The 13,729-nt window shown below is 48.5% G+C and overlaps 3 protein-coding genes and 1 non-coding gene across 4 annotated transcripts; 2 read left to right on the forward strand and 2 right to left on the reverse strand.

The window, feature by feature from the left end:
• Window positions 1-155: 155 nt before the first annotated feature.
• YALI1_D31155g (uncharacterized protein) lies at window positions 156-2,282 on the reverse strand (the record flags this gene model as incomplete). The annotated part of the gene is made up of 1 exon (XM_503212.3): window positions 156-2,282. The coding sequence occupies one exon, from the start codon at window positions 2,280-2,282 to the stop codon at window positions 156-158; it is 2,127 nt and encodes a 708-aa protein (XP_503212.3).
• Window positions 2,283-5,399: 3,117 nt separating this feature from the next.
• On the forward strand, window positions 5,400-10,013 carry YALI1_D31186g (uncharacterized protein; the record flags this gene model as incomplete). The annotated part of the gene is made up of 1 exon (XM_503213.3): window positions 5,400-10,013. The coding sequence occupies one exon, from the start codon at window positions 5,400-5,402 to the stop codon at window positions 10,011-10,013; it is 4,614 nt and encodes a 1,537-aa protein (XP_503213.3).
• A 1,729-nt stretch (window positions 10,014-11,742) lies between these two features.
• Window positions 11,743-12,528, reverse strand: YALI1_D31258g (uncharacterized protein; the record flags this gene model as incomplete). The annotated part of the gene is made up of 1 exon (XM_066094299.2): window positions 11,743-12,528. One exon carries the CDS (start codon window positions 12,526-12,528, stop codon window positions 11,743-11,745), a length of 786 nt encoding a protein of 261 aa, XP_065950371.2.
• A 374-nt stretch (window positions 12,529-12,902) lies between these two features.
• On the forward strand, window positions 12,903-12,984 carry YALI1_D31261r. Its single transcript has one exon. It is a non-coding gene; the product is annotated as a tRNA-Ser (tRNA).
• The last annotated feature ends 745 nt before the right edge of the window (window positions 12,985-13,729 follow it).

The following is a 13,729-nucleotide window of genomic DNA, read 5'->3' on the forward strand; positions in this document are numbered from 1 at the left end:
TGTGACACCGCAGTTCTACGCAGGCTCCACTACTACGTGAGTATATTCGAAAAACAATCAATGAATACTTTATGTGGTCGGCATCAGTTGTCAATCAACCTTGCCAAATGAGGGTCGGTGGCCTTTGCTACGCAATTATCACCTCCAGTGCTGCCTTACTTTCCAAAGACGGAGTTGACCAGTCCCTTGTTCTCCTTGGCAGTCTCGGCGGTCTTATCCATAGCCTGGTTCCACTTCTTGTTAGCGTCGGCTCGGAGATCGGAGCCCTTGTCCTTGGCGTCACTCCACTTTTCGGCAGCAGCGTTGTCAACGTCCTTGGCAAACTGCTCGCCCTGGGACTGGAACTCGTTGACAGACGACTTGAGGTTGTTCCAGGTCTCGTTGGCAGCCTTGTCAAACTCCTCGGACTTGTTGGACAGAGTCTGGCCCAGCTCATTTGCCTTGGCTTCGGCATCGTTCCAGGCCTTCTCGGCATCCTTCTTGAGAGAGTCCCAGTAAGTCTGAGCTTCAGCATCGAGCTCCTTGCCCTTCTGGATGGCCGACTCAGAAGCACCCTCGAGCCACTTCTGCGAGTCGTCGACGGCCTTCTCGGTGTCGGACTTGAAAGAGAACCATCCCTTCTTGGCAGACTTATCGAGCGACTTGGCCTGGTCGGACGCGTCCTGGGTCAATTGGTCAACCTTCTTGGAGGCGTCATTAGAAGCCTTCTCCACGTCGGCCTTGAGAGATTCCCAGTACTGTCGGGCCTGGGTGTCCAGGTCCTTACCCTTCTTGACAGCAGCGTCAGAGTAGCCCTTGTAGGTCTCGTACGCGTCGTCCTGGGCCTTAGAAGCATCCTTCTTGAGCGAGTTCCAGTTATCCTTGGCGGCCTTGTCAGCCTCGGCAGCCTTGTCCTGAACAGTCTGGCCAACCTCGTTGGCCTTGTCCACTGCATCGTCCTTGGCCTTTTGCGCGTCGGACTTGAGAGAGAACCACGACTTCTTGGCGGCGGCATCGGCCTCGTTGGCCTTATCCTGAACAGTCTGGCCAACCTCATTGGCCTTGTTGACAGCATCGTCCTTGGCATCGGCGGCGGAGGACTTGAAAGAGAACCACGAGTCCTTAGCAGCCTTATCAGCTTCCTGGGCCTTGTCGTGGATGTGCTGGCCGGTCTCCTGGGCCTTTTCGACAGCCTGGTCCTTGGCATCAGTAGCAGACGACTTGAGGGAGAACCACGAGTCCTTGGCAGCCTTGTCGGCCTCGGCAGCCTTGTCCTGGACGGTCTGGCCGGCTTCCTGGGCCTTCTTTACAGCATCATCCTTAGCCTGTTGGGCGTCGGACTTGAGAGAGAACCAAGAGTCCTTGGCAGCCTTGTCGGCCTCGTGGGCCTTGTCCTGGACGGTCTGACCAGCATCCTGGGCCTTCTTCACGGCATCATCCTTGGCGTCCTGAGCAGAAGACTTGAGGGAGAACCACGAGTCCTTGGCGCCATCAACAGCCTCCTGAGATTTGTTGGAGACAGTTCGGGAGAGCTCGTTGGCCTTGTCCTCAGCCTGCTCCTTGACCTTAGCAGCGTCGTCCTTGAGGCCAAACCACGAGGACTTGGCGGACTTCTTGGCCTGGTCGGCCTCGTCGGAAACGGCCTTGGTGGCAGTGTTGATCTTGTCCTGGGCCGCATCCTGGGCGCCCTGGATGTTCTCCTTGACATTGGCCAGACCCTGCTGGGCCTCAGTAGAGACCTCGCCGGCCTTCTTCTTGGCGTCCTCCTTAGCCTCATCTGCGTAGTTGGTGAAGCCGAACCACGACTTCTTTGCCTTCTTCTCGGCGTCAGTGGCCTGGTCATTGATTGCAGAAGAAGCATCGTCGATCTTGTCCTGAGCGGCCTCCTTGGTGTTCTGCAGGTTTCCCTTGACGTTCTTCCACTCCTGGTTGGCAGAGGTGGAAATCTCGTTGGCCTTGGCCTTGACGTCGGCCTTGGTGGTGGCCAGAGACTGATCGGTGGTCTTGGCCCACTCGTTGACAGTCTCAATGGCGTTCTCCTTGGCGTTGGCAAGCTGCTTCTCCACCAGCGACTGGTTGTCCTGAACAGACTCCCGGACTCCGGCAACCTTCTGGTCCAGCTTCTTGCCGTAGTACTCTCCGAGGTGGTCGTTGGGGGCGGTCACGCCGGCCTTGGAGGTGACGGTGTTGGCGTCTCGCTGGGCGAGCAGCTTGGCCTTCTGGGCGTCGCCATTGGCCTGGTAAAGGTAGTAGGCACCTCCAGCGGCGGCGGCGCCGGCAATGATTTTCACGGCTTTGCTCATTGTGATGTCAAATGTGTATATAGAGGGCAGGTTTCACAATTGCCAATCCTTTTATATACTGCCCTGGGGTTCATGCCTGAGAGGTGCATGGATATGTAGTGAATATATCCTATTTGGGTATATCACTCTCCTTATAGGGTATATTGCTTTCTCGAACGGGGAAAAGAGCAATGTTAAGCGAACCTAGTCTGCCTTGATGCGTCTACATCATTGCTGTTGCAGATGGATGACGGGGCGCAATGAGACGAAAAATAGCTTGTGGCGAGACACGACTTGCGTCGGCAACCTCAATTGAGTGGTTTTGGTCAGTCTGTTTCTAGTTTTTCGGCCGCTTTCCCGCCCAAAGAGGACCTCTCTTATGGTTGCTCTTTTCAGACTTTCTGCAGGCAGCAATATTACCATGTGTGGAGACGAATACGCGCTTCTGGCGGTGTTTCATTCTTCCCGGCCACACATGGTTGGCACAATGCGTGTATTGAAACCCAAGGTTGAAGACGATGGGTGTGGCTTACTGAGCGGTGGTGAGTAAGAGCCGGCGAAGAGAAGCCACGACGAGTATCGTGCTCGACTACATGTAGTGGAACCCAGCAGCGCTAGGCATGCAGCCCAGCAGATGATGACATTGCTCGGTTGCATGCCGAAGTGCAAGGCACTTGTTTGTTGGACTACAGTACCGGTCGGAGTTGAGACAGGTGGCGGGATGGAAAGTGTGTGTGAAATGTCGACTTTGGGCACTCATTGGTCCGAGTAGTAGGTTTCACGTGAAAATTGTGTTTTTTGTCGGAGATGTTGCAAATTCTGTGTGTGCGGGCAGATTTCATGCGATTGCTGACTTCACCGAAGGATTTTCTTACCATGTGACTGAGTTCTACTACTTGTTGTACGATATCTACGTCAGAAACTCCACCGAGAATGTTCCAGTGTGGTACCGTAATTCATGGCTGGCGCGACCATTCTTGCATAACTTTATTTTGTTATCAGAACTTAATCTTTGAGCTCCAGCAGGTATATTGGAGCTCCAGCAGGTATATTGGAGCTCCAGCAGGTATATTGTCGTCCATAGTTGTTCTGTGGGCGATTAGAGATCTGTTATTTTTGATCCACCAATTTTTAAGGTGAGATTAACGTACTTTTGGGTGATTTTTCTCTCGTTTTGACCATTTTCCGCTAATATTGCAATTTTTAGGATCCCCAATATTATCACCATTTTTTTATAAAAAAAGATCCTGTCAATAAAAATTGCGGTAATTTCAATAGTGCATTCGAACCGTGACATGTTTGCGGCTCTATTGACACCAATTCCCGCTTTATTTTCTTTGTAAAGTGGATTTTTTTTCGCCTGGTTCCGTTCATATCCTCCGCCCCCTTTTATATATACATATATGATCTAATTGTTTCACGAGATGTAGAGATTCTCAAACATCAGTATCAAGCCCGGTTATAGTTGTCCACCATCATCTCAACTTCGCTTACGTAAGGCTAGACGAGTCGAGAGTGGTATCAGAATGGTCGTCATGACTTCTTCTACATGATGCCATTTCTGCCTAAGCGATATCTTTTTGTATATTCACGATTCTACAGTTGTGGTCGACGCGTTAGATGTATGTCAGTAATATAACAGTAAAAAAAATTATACCTGATTCTAGCAAAGACTTGAGATCATTTGAGTGATCGATTGTACGTAATCCGTCTTTGACAAAAGAGTTTCTGCAGTATTATTTGGGTATTTCCTGAAAATTCCAGAGCAATTGGCCCCATGAAGATGTCGGATGGGTTTTTTTGTGGTTTTTTTGTGGTTTTTTGTTGTTTTTTTGTTTGTTTTTTGTTGTTTTTTTTGTATCAAGTATCTCTCAACTAATTATCCACAGATTATACTTGTATTGAGAAATGGAAATGTCGCCTGTTTGAAATATCAATATTACACAAGATGATTCTATTGAAATATTGTTATTAAACCGAGTATACGCTATCGTTTGGTCCCTATTTTATATCTCTAATATTCCTGGAATCCCAGATAGATTCCCCCAGAAACTTTTTTCTCAACAATTCCCAAGTAAGTAAAGTCAACTAAGTGATATACAGACAGTACATTATGTGGCTGTTGGATAAAGGGAAGCTGAAAAATAGGGAAAAATTCTTTTCCAATCACACCAGAAGCACCACAATATCTGTTTCAATCACTTGCAGTTTTATGACTATTTATTTCTATTTACTTCTATTTATTTCTATTTATTTCTATTTATTTCTATTTATTTCTATTTATTTCTATTTATTTCTATTTATTCTATTTATTTCTATTTATTTTTTTTTTATTTTCATTTCTTATAAATTTACCATTATCAATTCTTCACGTTGACCGTTACCATGGCAACCGCCCAATGTTATTTCACAAACTCTAAAATACGCGTCTCCCACACTTGTCTTTCACGACTACCAAATACTTTTCTGTTTCTCTACACACAACTTTTTTCGGACGACTGAACAGAGAATTCCACGAGAGGTGAGTATTTGAAGCAAGGCGCCAGACGCTATGGAATGCGCAGTGGTAGGCGAGGCCTACTAACGTCAATCGATGCGGGGAGGCGGTTTTGGAGAGCATCGTTCTCACGCGACTCTTCATGTGGTGACTAGATGGACCATGTGGTGACCACAACAAGGCTGGTATAGTCACTATGTGGAGAGTCTTCGACACAATTTGCAGCGAGCTGTGGCTATTTGGGGCGCCATATGACACGACCGCACACACGTCCAACTTGCTGCTCGTTCAGATCAATGCTTTGGTGCTTTAGATCTCGACCATGAGGTGACATTTGCCACCGTAGCAGATCCATGAAGTGTGGTGCTGGTTCCTGGCAGTGCGGTTGTTTTCTGGTTTGTCAAGTGTGGTTCTGTGTCTCTCCTGAGAGCTCAGCTCACATCTGCGGTGGCAGCTCTCCTGGTGAGACACCGCCAATGGCGCACACCAGTGATATTGCACGCGCTGCCCCGATCTAGAGCTTTTCTGCTCGCTCTGACTGTAACACATTCGGACCCAGATCTTCCTCGCCACCTTTGTGGTCACTATCGCCGCTCGCATCATTCAACCTACATCTTCGCTCCGTTCAGCTCCTAACCCAGATGGCCAAACAATCCACCCTCTTCTCTTCCTTCGCCTCCGACGAAAACACCCCTCCTCGTCCTCGCGGCAAGTCTAAGCCGAAACCCACCATGTTCTCCGACGACGACGATTCTTTAGTCATCTCCGACGATCACTCCGAGTCGGATTTCGCCCTGAGTGACGATGAACCCAAGAAGAAACCCGCCAAGGCTGCCGCCAAGCCCAAGGCTGCTCCCAAGTCCAAGGCCAAACCCCTCCAGGAGGTTGCCAACGACAATGCGCCAGTGCCCTCTCCCAAAGGCACCCCCAAGGGCAAAAAGGGCTCCGCCTCCGAGCAGTACCAGAAGCTCACCCAGCTGGAACATATTCTCAAGCGTCCAGACACGTACATTGGCTCGGTGGAAGCTACGGCCTCCCCCATGTGGGTGTGGAACCAGACAACGTCCGCCCTCGAACACAAGATGGTCACCATCGTGCCCGGTCTGTACAAGATCTTTGACGAGATTCTGGTCAACGCCGCCGACAACAAGATCCGAGACCCGAAAATGGACAGTCTTGAAGTCACAATCGATGCCGACAAGAACGAAATCTCGGTCATGAACAACGGTAAGGGTATTCCCGTTGAGATCCACGACAAGGAGAAGATTTACATTCCCGAACTGATTTTCGGCAACCTTTTGACTTCCTCAAACTACAACGACAATGAGAAAAAGGTGGTTGGTGGCCGAAACGGTTTTGGTGCCAAGTTGTGTAACATCTTCTCGACCGAGTTCAAGCTGGAGACGGCCGACCAGAAGAACGGCAAGATTTACACCCAGACTTGGTCCAACAACATGTCCAAAGTGGACAAGCCGAAGATCAAGGAGCTTAAAACCAAGAAGGAGTACACCAAGGTCACCTTCAAGCCAGATCTCAAGCTGTTCAATATGACCGAGTTGGACGCTGACACGGTGGGCGTGTTGATGCGACGTGTCTACGACATTGCCGGTACCACCCACGGTGTCAAGGTGAAGCTCAATGGCACTAGACTGGCTTTGAAGGATTTCAAGGCGTACGTCGACTTATATTTGAAGAGTCTGGTGGCCGACGAGGACAATGAGGTTGTGCAAAAGTCGAAAATCGTGCATGAAATTGTCAATGATCGGTGGGAAGTCGCGTTCGCGGTCTCCGACGGCACGTACCAGAACGTGTCCTTCGTCAACTCGATCGCCACCACCTCTGGAGGCACACACGTCAACTACATTGCCGACCAGCTGGTAGCCAAGCTTACCGCCACCGCCAAAAAGAAGCTCAAGGACGCGCAGGTTAAGCCCGCCCAGCTCAAGGCCAACATGTTCATTTTCATCAACTGTCTGATTGAGAACCCGGCCTTCACTTCACAGACCAAGGAGCAGATGACCACAAAGGTGTCTGCCTTTGGCTCTAAGTGCGAGCTGTCCGACAAGTTTATCAAGCAGGTGACCAACAACACCGACATTATGGAGCGGGTGCTGAGCATTGCCGGCCGGAACGCAGATGCAGCTCTCAAGAAGACTGACGGATCCTCCAAGAAGAAGCGAATCACCACGTTGGTGAAGCTGGAAGACGCCCAGCTCGCTGGAACTAAGCGTGGCCATGAGTGCACGCTCATTCTCACTGAGGGAGACTCCGCCATGACCATGGCGAACGCTGGACTGTCTGTGATTGGTCGAGAACGATATGGCGCCTTTCCTCTGCGTGGTAAGATGCTCAACGTGCGAGAGGCGTCCACGGACCAGATCATGAAGAACGCCGAGATCCAGGCTATCAAGGAGATCATCGGTCTGCAGCACAAGAAGCACTACACGAGCTGCAAGGACCTGCGATACGGGCATCTGATGATCATGACCGATCAGGATCATGATGGTTCCCACATCAAGGGTCTGATCATCAACTTCTTGGAAACTATGTTCCCTGGTCTGCTTCAGATCCCCGGGTTCCTGCTCGAGTTCATCACTCCGATTGTTAAGGTGATGGTGATGCGGGGCAAGAAGGTGGTCAAGACAATCCCCTTCTACAACATGCCCGAGTACGAGGCGTGGAGGGACTTTGAAGGCCAGCAGTGCACGTGGACGAGCAAGTACTTCAAGGGTCTGGGTACCACGCCCACTGCAGACGCCACAGAGTATTTCAAGGACCTGGATCGTCACATGAAGCAGTTCCACGCGGTGACTGCGGAGGATCGGCCGTTCATCGAGCTGGCGTTTTCCAAGAAGAAGGCCGATGACCGAAAGGAGTGGTTGCGCAAGTACAAGCCGGGTACTCACCTTGATCCAAAGTTGACGCACATTCCCGTGTCGGATTTCATCAACAAGGAGCTGATTCTCTTCTCTATGGCCGATAACATGCGTTCCATTGCTTCTGTTTGTGATGGATTCAAGCCTGGACAACGTAAAGTTCTGTTTGGTTCGTTCAAGCGAAAGTTCACCGTGTCCATCCGAGTGGCGCAGCTCGTGGGATATATTTCCGAACACACCGGGTACCATCATGGTGAGGCTTCTTTGGGAAGCACTATCATGGCCATGGCCCAGGATTTTGCCGGTAGCAACAATATCTACCTGATGAAGCCCGATGGAGGATTTGGATCGCGATCTCAGGGAGGTAAGGATGCCGCCGCGATGCGATACGCCCAGACGGAGTTGATGGACATCACCAAGGCGATTTTCAACAAGCAGGATGAGCCGCTGTACAACTACGTCACTGACGACGATACTCCGGTCGAGCCAGAGTATTATCTTCCTGTTCTGCCAATGTTGCTTGTGAACGGCTGTGAAGGAATTGGTTCTGGATGGTCCACCAGTATTCCTCCTTACAACCCACTTGACATTGTCGACAATTTGAGACGCATGTTGAAGGATGAACCTCCCGTACCCATGATCCCCTGGTTCCGAGGATGGCATGGCGAGGTGGAGCCTGTGGGAGACGGCCGGTACAAGGTCAAGGGTTTGATTGAGCAGGTTGACGAGCGCACGCTCTGTATCACAGAGTTGCCTGCTCGAATGTGGACCATTTCCATGAAGGAGTTTTTGCTGAGTTCGCTGATTGACTCCAAGAACGAAAAGGGCTGGATTGAGGATTTTACTGAGGACCACGGTTTCCGAGTCAAGTTCAACATTACATTGTCGGAGAAGGAGATGGAGAAGACACGTCAGATTGGCCTGAGAGAGCGGTTTAAGCTGATTTCGTCGCTATCAACCTCTAACATGGTGGCGTTCGACCCTGAGGGCCGGATCAAAAAGTACGACTCCCCTGAGGCGATCATGAAGGAGTACTTTCCGGTGCGGCTGGAGTTTTACCAGAAACGAAAGGACCGGCTGGTTTCTGACTTTGAGCAGCAGCTCGAGAAGCTGACGGCCCAGGCGCGGTTCATCAAGCTCATCATCGACAAGAAGCTCAACATCAACAACAAGGGCCGAAAGGTGCTGATTGCAGAGCTCTCTGAGCTCAAGTTCCCGCGGTACGGCAAGAACGGCGAGCGGCTCGCATCTGACGCCAAAGCCGCCATTGCCGAGGACGAGGAGGCGCCCTCGGATGAGGTTGCTGAAGATCTGGCCGAGGCCGAGGAAATTCACGGCAAGATCCCCACCAACGGATACGACTATCTTCTGGGCATGGCGCTGTGGTCTCTGACCAAGGAGCGGTACGAGAAGCTGCTGCGGGAGCGGGACGGAAAGGAGGAGGAGCTGATTGAGCTGCTGAAAAAGTCCGCCAAGGACATCTGGATGGACGACCTGGACGTGTTCATGGAGGCTTATGAGAAGTTTGAGGAGCAGGACGTGGAGAAGCAGCAGAAGCTGGACAACTATACTGGTAAGAAGGGCGCCACGAAGCGGAAGCGGGCAGCCAAGAAGAAGGCTGGAGATGACGACGATGAGGATTTTATTGTTGGCAAGAAGGCCAAGACTGCTGCTAAGCCCAAGACGGCAGCGGCCAAGTCACGTGCCAAGTCGTCTTCAGCGTCGGTTGAGCCCGAGGTGGTGGATTTGGATGATGTCAAGGTCAAGAAGGAGCCAGGAATTTCCAAGACCAAGCCCCGTTTGTCCGACACCGCCACCTCTCCCAAGTTCAAGAATACGTTTGGCTCACTTGGTTCCACTTCCATCTTTGGCGACTCTCCCGTCAAGTCTTCTCCCACCAAGATCAACCGTCTGGGAGCTGCCGGTGGCAGGCTTCAATTTGGATCCGGCAAGCTCGATTCTGAGTTTGAGATACCCAAGAAGAAGCGGGTGTCGCTGTTTGGATCGCTGTCTGACGATGATGACGATTTGGACATGGGAGGGTCCATTGAGGAGGTGCAGGATGTGGCCAAACCGGTCAAGAAGGCCGCCCCCAAGAAGGCTGCTCCCAGAGCTGCTCCTAAGGCCGCTCCCAAGAAGACTGCCCCCAAGAAGAAGTCCATTTTTGACGACTCGGATGAAGACATGAATTTGTCAGACGATGAGGTGGCCGAGGTGGCGTCTTCCGCGTCGTCTAGAGCGTCGTCTAGAGCGTCGTCGGCTCGACCTCGACGTGCCGCCGCCCCCAAGAAGTCTGTGTACGTCGATTCGGATGATTCGGACCTGGATATTGTCGATGATGAAGAAGATGTGTCCATGTTCAATGATGATGATGAGTAAGGTCGGGCGACCATGATGGTCACTTTTTGAGAAAGTAATTTATTGTTTGTGATTATGGTGGATGGTGGTAATGTAGTGTCAGAGACTGGTATTGTAGCTATTGGATATTGTATTTTAATTCTCGTATCTATTAAATTAATTAAATAGTTTTTTTAGTCAGGAAGACATCAAGTCTGTACATATCGTTGTCAACTCCTTCGATTCTCAATTAGAAAAAAAAGTATGAAATTCTACTTTTTAATTCTCCCATATAAACCAATCTATATTTTCTTATTACCACTCTCAAATGTTTCTATTTAGTATTTCCCCAAATTCTAAGTAAATACGTCCCTCATTAGTTGACTTATTACATCTGGCTCTAACTCTCCCAGTATAGATCCGATCCCCAGAATTTCAGCTATAATCTGCTTATCTGTGGCTCACAAGCAATTTTTGTCCTTCGAAAAATCCAGCTAGTCTCCCACAGCCACCCAAATGCCCACTCTTTCGTGCCACACTCCATAAACGTCTCGCTAAAAAGAAATTGACAGATCTAAACTTTCGTGATAGACCCTCTCGTCATTTTTCAACTATTCACAACTCTTGATATAAAGGTTCAATTGTGACAATGTGACGAATTCAACGCCAAAACGACCATTTAATCATCAGAAAACAGGTCTTTTCATACATAATACCGCCAATAATGTCTTGAATCGCCTCGATTCGTCACTTTCTGTTCAACTTTGTCAGCACTCTACACTAGCATCTACAAGTACTTGTATCTCGCTCAATAATGATCATATTCAACCTATCTCTTCTCAAACAGATGAGACCAAATTCCCCCTTTCAATATTTGTTTCACAACCTCCAATTCGTCTTCTTTTCCGAACATGCAATTGTACTCGTACAATAGACCAAACTGTACAGGAAGAATCAGAGTCGTATACCGGAGGAATTGAGATGTTTTTGAAAAACCACCAAAAAAAAAAAAAAAAACACAACAAACAAACAAACAAACATACAAACAAACAGAAGAAGCAACCTTCAGTCTCGCGACATAAACTGGAATCCCAAATATTTCCCCATCTACCCTCGATTCCAAGCTCTTTTTAGGTGGAGATGTCGTGGTGCATTCGCTTGATCTCCTTCACAAAGTGGTTCAATAGATAGAAGAGAAACATCAAAAGATTCTCCTCCAATATCTAAAATGAGCACGGTTTGCTCGCCAGTCTCCTTATTGACACCCAACAATGGCGGCGGAAGTAGGCTCATTCTCTGAACATTCAAAAAAAACAAAAAAAACAAACGTCCTTGGTGGTCTAGAGGAGATCTCTGTTGAGGTCCCGGTAAATATGTACTTTTGAAATTCAAGATAATTGTTTGTATCTTAGTAAATGTCCAATATTCCCTTCGTTCGTCCCGGAAAAGTGCTATCAAATTGTTCCTGAATGGGTAGGGCAGTTTGTTCTGGTAGTTGTAGTATTGAAGATATTAGTGATACTCTGCATCACTCAAAAATGCTTCAATCAATTTGGTTGAAATTCCAGCAGATAATATATATCATTAATATCCCCTCGGGTCTTTTTATTCGATCGTTCTGATCTTCAACTATTTTTTTTTATTGATTTTTTTCTTTCTTTATAATTCCATCAATCAGAGCGTGTATATTTAGCGTGAGCAGACCTCACGAGGACGTCATGTGTACCAGCCATCGTAATAGTGCCCCTAGAGTAGAAAACAACTTCGGCGCTCATTCCTCTCCGCGCTTCCGCCTCATAGCCACGATCACCATGTCGCGACGATATGCTGCAGAAGCTCGGGTGAACAAGTGAGCGAAGTCTCGCTGGACCACGGGGTCAGTACCCACTCGGCCAGTTTTTCGCATAGCTCGCTCGAACTGCCACAAAGCATGGGCGAGCTCTCTAATGTAATTCAGCGGGCCGTCCTTGGCTTCCAGTAAGATCCAGTCCGCCATCTTTGATGGAAGGGGGACACCAATCTTCTGGCAGATGGCCTTGGACGCTGGACAATTGACAAAAAGGTGCTCGTGGAGGTAGTTCTTCTGTTTGAAGAGTTGACTAGAACTACATCCAATGTCTCTGTACTGGACAGATCTTGATTTGGGGTACCACCGGGTGAAGGGGAGGCGGCTCAGCCGCAACATGTGTAGCGTAGCAGCGCTCTTATCATCTCGTCGGTAGTGCTTGCTCAGGAACTGATTTGTCTTAAGCCAGAGTAGGTGGTTCGGATCAAGCTCAGATGGCAGTGTCTCCAACCAGTGCTTGTTCTTCATGACCTTGAAACGATCTCGCCAGCTATCCTTTGCCACCTTGACAGGGACATCGATTTGCGACTCGAGATATGCAACTTGCTCCCGAGACATGGTTGCGATCGGGTTTTCACGACGCTGGCGTTCGAACAGGTCAACTTTCGTCCTCTCACTTGACCACTGCGCCCTAGGGCGCAAGTCGGCTGGAGACTCCGCCAGTACAGCTATAAGAGACAGCCTTGCAAGTCCTCGCAGACATCGGTCCATGGAGTCAGATAGGAAATGGCGCTAGTGCCAGTTTCCCGTCTCGAACCACCTAATCTTGCTCATTCTCGTAGCAGAGTGGGATTGGAGCCCGTAGCCCAAGTCTACTGTCTCACTAGCAAAGAGAAACATAGCGTTTTGTCTTGCAGCAGTATCATCCCTGAAGAAGCGAGCCGCTCGCGTGGCACGGAGACTCTTTGCTTGCTCAACAATGTTCAAAAGGCCAATGCCTCCTGCTCTGAGAGGCTGATAGATGAGCTCGTCGTTGAAGGTGCGCTTGCCGTCCTTGTTCTCGCCAACCAGTAATCCGTTGATCTTGTCGCTGATTACTAATCACACCTCTTGAACTAGCTCATCAACTTACCCAGTCTACACATGGCATCCTGGCCGAGCGGTTAAGGCGAGAGATTAGAAATCTCTTGGGGTTTCCCCGCGTAGGTTCGAATCCTGCGGATGTCGCCATCTTTTTGTTTCCTTTTGCCTGTATATTTCTCCGTTTCATGTAATGTGGTTGAGAAAAGAGAAAAAATGAAAAAATGAAAAATGTTTTTTTTTTTTTATTTTTTTAATTTTTTAATTTTTTTAAAAAAGAAAAAGCAAAAGCAAAACATCAATATGACCAAAAAATGTCAAAAAATGTCAAACATAGATAGCAACGCAACGAAAAGAGATAGCACCAACCAACTACTCACCCTCTATACGTATCACGTGACATCGACCCTCTCCCAGGAATCTGATGTCAATTGTTTGAGCAGACAAATCCACCTGGGCTACGGTTGTATATTATATCCTCCTAGATACTGGTCACGTGACTCCAACAAGCCTGTAGAGTAGGTACGAGTGTACTGTTCAACTACGGTACAGTACTTGTACTGTAGTGAATATTGAGGGGTCGATTTAGGGATAATAAGTTTAAATAAACTATGAAGAAATGTCGAGTAAAACGTCAACTAAAAGTAGTTAGTCATCCGGATGAAAGAGGTGTTAAATTGGAATTTTGTATGACAATATATTCAGACGACGATTTAGTAGTTATAAACTTACTCATTACTTACTGATCCATACACTTTTCATTTCGGCGACATCTCAGCAACGTTCAAAATGAACCCCCAGCAGGATTTAGTTTTCAACTATTTTCAACTAAAGCTTTTAACTAAAAAGAAGTTGTTATAGAAAAACACTTAGAAAGCCATATTGTATTTTG

The sequence above is a fragment of the Yarrowia lipolytica genome, chromosome 1D, assembly GCF_001761485.1.
Source record: "Yarrowia lipolytica chromosome 1D, complete sequence".
Classification (NCBI taxonomy): Eukaryota; Fungi; Ascomycota; class Dipodascomycetes; order Dipodascales; genus Yarrowia; species Yarrowia lipolytica.